This window comes from Gorilla gorilla, chromosome 2 (assembly GCF_029281585.2).
Source record: "Gorilla gorilla gorilla isolate KB3781 chromosome 2, NHGRI_mGorGor1-v2.1_pri, whole genome shotgun sequence".
Classification (NCBI taxonomy): Eukaryota; Metazoa; Chordata; class Mammalia; order Primates; family Hominidae; genus Gorilla; species Gorilla gorilla.
The window spans coordinates 56,734,904-56,741,108 of NC_086017.1; the positions used below are offsets into that span (position 1 = coordinate 56,734,904).

Genomic DNA, 6,205 nt, shown 5'->3' on the forward strand with positions numbered 1-6,205 from the left:
ATAAGTCAGAAAGGAAGGCCAGCAAGAAGCCATTTATTCATGAGGCCCATGGGGTGGGGACAGAGCTGCTGTCACAGGTAAGCACAGCCTGAGAGGGGCCAGAGATGGCAACCACGTGGAGAGGTCCAAGGGTTTTTGCAGGAGTCTTGGTAAGGCTCCCCTCCTTCCCACGACTCCAGGCCGCTGGTGTCAGCATCACACATGGGAGGTGAGACGTCCCTGCACAGCCTTCCCTGGGCTTCCTGAGAGCAAAGGCAGTGCAGATTACAGAGGAGGAGGGAGACGGAGGCAGCAGGATGTCAAGTGAGCACTGCAGCTGGTGGAGTGTGGGCAGGTGGCAGCAGCGGGTTCAGGAGGGAGTGGGTGCCTACCTGGGCACGAGGTTTAGCTGGACATGATGTGCTTCACAAATGCTGGAAAGAAGAGGAGAGTGAGTGGCAGGAGTGCAACATGGGGAAGCCATGGCTGGGAGCCTGGGTCCCAGCACTCCCCTCCCAGAAGACCCCTGTCCTTGCTGAGCCCACCTTCATAGTTGATGCAGCCATTGGAGTCCTCTTGCCCAGCCATCAACTTCTCCACTTCGTCTTCTGTCAGCCTCTCACCTGGCAGGAGTGGGAGGCTGAGTCAGCACCGTGCGTGCAGAGGCATGATGGGGTGGGGGCACCCACTGAATCCCTCTAGATGGTGGCTCAACCTCTCCAGTATTCCCACAGCCAGCACTGTTCACAAGACCTTGGCCATCACCCCATTTCTGAGGCCAGGAGAATCAGTGACAAGTTAAGAAGGGGCCTGGGGTGCAGTACATGCTGTCCTCTGTCCCACTAGGCTGGGAGGGGGTCCCTCCGCCAGGACGAAGCCAGGGCTCCCTGGAAGCAGTCCCTTGGGGCAGCCCCTTGAGGCTAGAGGAAGGGCCCATGGGGTGGAGTTGGGGATCTTGGGAGAGGGTGGTGGAGGGAGCCAAGAGACCACCCGCTGCTCCCCAAGTCTGGCATTCTCCTGCCTCCGTACTTCTGTGTGCTGTGCTGGCCCCCCTTCAAAATGCCAGCCGCAGCTCCCCCTTCTTACCCCAACCTTTAGACACACATGCACACAGAGAGAGAGAGAGGAGAGAGAGAGACCAGCACGGAGCTGAAACAGTAGACACTCAAATGTTTGCTGCAGGAAAAAATCACTTTGAAGAGGGACCCCCTGCTGCAGGCAGCCGATGGTAGGGGTATAACTGGGAGGTACACAGGGCCCCACAGAGGTCAGGATCCCCCCAGGCGGCAGGTACTTGACCTGCTTGACCACTTAGGGCTGTGGCCCTGGAATTTGACCTTGGAGTAATGACCACCAGGACGGTGGCCTGGAGTCGTGGGAAGGAGGGGAGCATATCAAGACGGCTCCTTCCCGCCCTGCTCTGTCCCCAGAGCTGATGTCATCCCCCTTCTGTGAGCTGCACCAGCATGCTTGCTTTACTCTCCTCCTAAGTAATATTTCTGTTGTCTGCCATTGAGGCTCCCTAATTATGTAACTCTCTCCATTTCACCGATGGGTCACAGGCCTGGGGGGCAACAGAGTGGTTTCTCCCAGGATGTCCCTGGAAGGAGTTGGGGTAGGGGAGGAGGCTGCCCTTACCCAGCGTGGCCAGCACGTGGCGAAGCTCAGCACCCATGACAGTGCCATTGCCCTCCTTGTCGAAGACCCGCAGCCCTTCCACGAAGTCCTCATAGGTACCCGTGTCCTTGTTCTTGGAAATGTGCTGGAGCATAGGCAGGAAAGTTTCAAAGTCCATCATCTTGGTATTGAGCTCTGCAGAGAAATGGTCCCAGGTTCCAGGGTCTAAGGCTGGGGTGGGCACACCCCTCCCCCATGCCTGATAATGAGGAGCTATCCCCACCTCTCACACAGTTCTACAACAGTCTACACCAGTTCTCACAGCAGTCTACACCAGTTTGCCATTTAAAAGTAAACTACCATCGCGAGGCACTTTACAGTCTACTGAGCAATGCACTGTTTCCATAGCCCTTTGCTATTCACAAAGGGAGTTTGCTGCCCTGAGCCACCACGGAGGGCTCTGTCCAGAACCCCTTGCCTACTTTTGGGAAACAGTCCTCCCCTCGTGGCATTTTCTTATAGACCTCACCCTCCACCACCTGTGATTGGGTCAGGAGCAGCTAGGCCAATCAGAGACCTTCCCTGGGACTTTTGAACCCTTGGTGGGGGCTTGGGCCTCACTCCTTTTTTCTTTTAGCTTTAAAATTTTATTCATTTATGTATTTATTCACTCATTTATTTATTTATTTTTAGACACGAGGTCTTCTTGTTATGTCACACAGACTGGAGTACAGTGGTGTGATTATAGCTCACTGCAACCTCAAATTCCTGGGCTCACGGGATCCTCCTGGCTCAGCTTCCTGAGTAGCTGGGACCATAGGTGCATGTCACCATGCCAAGCTAAATTTTTAATTTTTGTAGAGATAGAATCTCACCATGTTACCCAGGCTGGTCTCAAACTCCTGGCCTCAAGTGATCCTCCCAAAGCATTGGGATGACAGCATCCCACTGCCCACTGCTGTCACTGCCCGACCTTCTCACTCCTCCATAGGTGTCAGCGCCTACCACCAGGAGGCCTGGCAAATCAGCATGGATCCAGATGCTCCAGCAAACCATTACTGCATGTCACCTGGTCGGCATGGCCCTGTGGCTGGCCTCGGTGCCCTCATCGGGACAATGGGAGATGTCAGGAAAGATTCTCGTGCTATCCCGCAGGATGGATGGCAGCCCACCCAGCCAGTCTCCCCGGGACTAACACTATGGGGGCTCTCGGGCAGGTGCACTACCTTCCTGTCTTGGCTTCCCCAGGACACGGAGCACTTCTGCCTGCGTGGGGTTCTGGCCCAGCGCCCGCAGGACATCCCCACACTGCCCATAGGTGATCTTCATCTCACACTTGGGTGTGCGGTCAAACAGCATGAAGGCTTCCTTGAACTCTGCCAGGAGAGGGCAGTGAGCCACAGACACTCCCAGGGTCAGCCTACCCCACTCCCCACACCCCTGGCAGGACCCTCAGACCAGGGAATCCCAGCCCAATCCTGCAACCCCTGGGTTCAAGACCCCTGCTCACCTTCAATCTGCTCAGGTGTGAACTCGATCTGAAAAGAGACCCCAAAGACTCAGATGCCCGGCTTAAAAGGTGGGGCCACACCTCCTCCTGGGCACTCAGTGGCCAGCCCAGAATGTCAACTGTCTCAGCCTGTCCCATTCCAGCATCCCAGCCTGCACCCCCAGGACCTCCTGCAGTCCACCTTGACGCCCTCCTGCCTCCTTGCCCCCCTCCACCTCTCCAGCCAGAAGACCTTGAGTCTGTGTGCACCGAGCCCCTGATGCTCGGTGGACCCTGGCAGGGGTAGCAGTGAGGAGGGAGGCCACATGCTCAAGGCCTCAGGCCAGCGTGGGCCTTACCTGATGCTCCCGGTTCTGGACAGATGTACCTTAAGCCACAGGCCCCAGTCAGGCTGGCTTTGCTTGGGGCCTGGTGGGCAGGACTGTCAGCAAAAGTGAGATGGGAGGGCCCAGGGTGGTAGAAGGAGTAAGGGCAATGGTACAGGCCGAGGGCTCGTGGCTGGAAGCATCGAGGGTGAGCACAAGTGTGCATGTGTGTGTGTGAGCATGTGTCTACATACGTCTGCCCTCACAGAGCCCCCTAAGCCCTAAAGACCAGGCAATCGCTCACCAGCCCCACTATACCTATTTCTCACACACCCTGTCTGTAGGTCCCTGGGAAGCTCCCACACCCCAGGACAGCACAGGGCCAGGGCAGTGCTGCTGAGTGTTTGCTGAAGTCACATTGGGGCCACCTTGATTGACGTCAATCAAGAGGCCTCCCAGGATCCAGTGTCCCCCTCCTCACCGGATACCAGGTCTATTTTTATCACTGCAGTCACTCGCCCCAAGGTCAAGGTCACACAAGGGAAAGGAGGTTGGGGGAGGGGCATGACTGGCGTCTCTCTCATGGCTGCTGCCTCGGAGCCCCACCAATCTCCACAGTACATGCCGGCACAGAGGGACACCCTGTTCAGGGCCACCCTACCATGACTGTCCCTCCTGGCTTCTGGCTTGACCCAGTGTTGGGAAGAACAGGTTGTCATTCCTGGCTCCCTGAGAGCTCTCTCCACCAGGAAGCCTACTGAGATTAGGGTCTCTGGGCTCCTGGCAAAGGCTCCCTGCCCTTTACCTGCAACCTGGGGATGGGGGAAGAGGGCGCATGAGGGGTCTCATTGTCCCCACCTCTCAGAAGGGAGTCTGTGCCAACCTCAGGCCTGGCGAGAAAGGACAATGCCACCATGGGCCGTGGCTGTGGTCACAGCCTCACCATGAGGCCTGCAGAATGCAAGCCTGGGACCTGGGTGGCCAACTCCAGGTGCATATACTCTGAATGGTTCCCAGCAGCCCTGCAAGAGGGGACTTGCTGTTCTGTTTCACAGCTGAGGAAACCACGCCTCAGAGCAGTGAAGAACTTGGCAACTAAAATGGAGCAGAGTTGGGATTTGAACCCTTGCCTCAAAGGACATGGTAGATGTCTCTGGGAAGGGCTCATGAACAGGAGGCAAGACTTCACGGATGGAATGTAGGTCCTGCTGGGCATGCGGGGACGGCGAGGGTTCCACAGGGCTCCTGAGGAGGCAGCCAGGGCAGCAGTGGTCCCAGCCAAGAACAGGGAGCAGGCAGGACACAGGGTACGTGCTGCTATGCAGATACCACAGGTGGGAGTCATGGCTCCCTCCAAGTTTAGACTCTGAGAAAGACTTCCCAGTTGGGGAAGGGCTCCTGGGGCCACTGGTCATAGCTCCATGACCAGCTTCCTGCACAGCTTTCAGAATGTCCCCAGCCAGCTGACGCTTCAAGTTCCCTACCTAAAAGCTGAGGCCTGGAAGTGCTCTACCAGCTCTGGGCTCGGTGACTTGAACGAGACCCAGCCTGGACAAGGGCTCTGCTTCTTCTCACTCCCTATCTCATCCACGCTGGGAGCGTGTATGGACTTGGGACCCCTCAGCTGAACAAGGAAAATCCCTGCCTGGCTCCAGCTGACTCCAGGATTCCCCAAGGATGAGAAGTCCAGGAAGAAGGGCAAGGGAGAGTCCATTTCCAAAACCACTAAAAAGACAGTCCAGACTCAAACCCCAGTCCAGACTCCACCTTAGTTCTCAGCAGCACCAGAGGAGTCCTGCAGAACGTCTGACCACCATCCCTCCTGCTGCAGCCCTTCTGATGCCTGAAGCAGTCAGGGCTTGTCTGACCTCTGCACAGAAGCTTCCAGCGTCAGCTCAGTGCTCACCTCCAGAGCCTGACCTGCCTCTTGCTAGGTCCACTCTGGAATCCACTCACTTGCCCTGCTCCTATTGCCACCACCCAGCTTCCATACCCACCTTGATCTTGGAAGCATCAAACTCGACCTCCTTAGGGCGCTCAGGCTCAGGGGGAGGTGCGGGAGCTGGAGCTGCCTTGGGGGCTGCTTTGGCATCATCCTTCTTGGGCTCTGGCTTTTTGGGGGCCATTGGGGGCTGTAAGTACAGAGAGGGATGTGCAGAGAAGAATGCAGAAAGCAGGGTAGGTGAGCCGCCTCACCCAGGCCTTTATCCTGCCCGGATACCTCATGACCCCAGCCCCACCCCTGCAGTGCACAATAGGGACAGGGCCATAAAAGGATATGGCTAGGCTTAGGGGCTATTTTGGGGCCTGGGGAGGGCATTGTTCAGGCTCAGGAATGGGTAGGGGAGGAGGGATCTCCATTCCTCCCAATCACCTGTTGGGAAGGGGGAGGGAGAGAGGGAGACAAAGGCCACTGCTTAACACACACATACACACATACACACACACTCATCTGCACACCCACACATACCCACACAGGGCCCTGCTGCCTCTCTGCAGGTCCGTAAGTTGAAGAGGTGAAGAAGGGTGGACCAAGTACATGCTACGTGTTGTGTTGGGGCCAGAAGGACTGGGATGATCTAAGGGCACCTCTGAACTTAAGCTCTCCAAAGTCCCCTGTGCCTGTGTCTGTGTCTACGACCGTGTCCATGTGGGGGAAGGCAGAAGTCAGCATGTGTCTGTGTGCGTTGTCTGTGTCTGTGTTGGGGTGTCTATGTGTCTGTGGGTCTCTGTGTGTCTGTGTTTGTGTGGAGGGGGGTCTGTGTACACCTGTGTGTATTGTCTGGGTGCCTCC

The 6,205-nt window shown here is 56.8% G+C and overlaps 1 protein-coding gene across 2 annotated transcripts; it reads right to left on the minus strand.

Moving 5' to 3' along the window:
* Nucleotides 1-17: 17 nt before the first annotated feature.
* Nucleotides 18-5,607, minus strand: MYL3 (myosin light chain 3). Of its 2 annotated transcripts, XM_004034038.5 has the most exons (7): nucleotides 5,409-5,607; nucleotides 3,107-3,134; nucleotides 2,823-2,972; nucleotides 1,618-1,791; nucleotides 525-602; nucleotides 372-413; nucleotides 18-242 (listed from the first exon to the last, which is right to left on the minus strand). In XM_004034038.5, exons 1-6 carry the CDS (start codon nucleotides 5,535-5,537, stop codon nucleotides 385-387), a joined length of 588 nt encoding a protein of 195 aa, XP_004034086.1. In that variant the 5' UTR covers nucleotides 5,538-5,607; the 3' UTR covers nucleotides 18-242; nucleotides 372-384. The 2 variants fall into 2 exon arrangements, with proteins under 2 accessions (XP_004034086.1, XP_018878909.1); XM_019023364.4 differs by lacking the exon at nucleotides 2,823-2,972.
* Nucleotides 5,608-6,205: the final 598 nt, after the last annotated feature.

What these genes read in the sequence shown, in the direction of transcription:
- MYL3 (XM_004034038.5), bottom strand. Translation starts at nt 5,537, where the DNA reads ATGGCCCCCAAAAAGCCAGAGCCCAAGAAGGATGATGCCAAAGCAGCC. An exon ending in TTGATGCTTCCAAGATCAAG is followed by an intron (nt 3,135 to 5,408) that starts GTGGGTATGGAA and finishes GTCTCTTTTCAG; the next exon opens with ATCGAGTTCACACCTGAGCA. An exon ending in CACACCTGAGCAGATTGAAG is followed by an intron (nt 2,973 to 3,106) that starts GTGAGCAGGGGT and finishes CTCTCCTGGCAG; the next exon opens with AGTTCAAGGAAGCCTTCATG.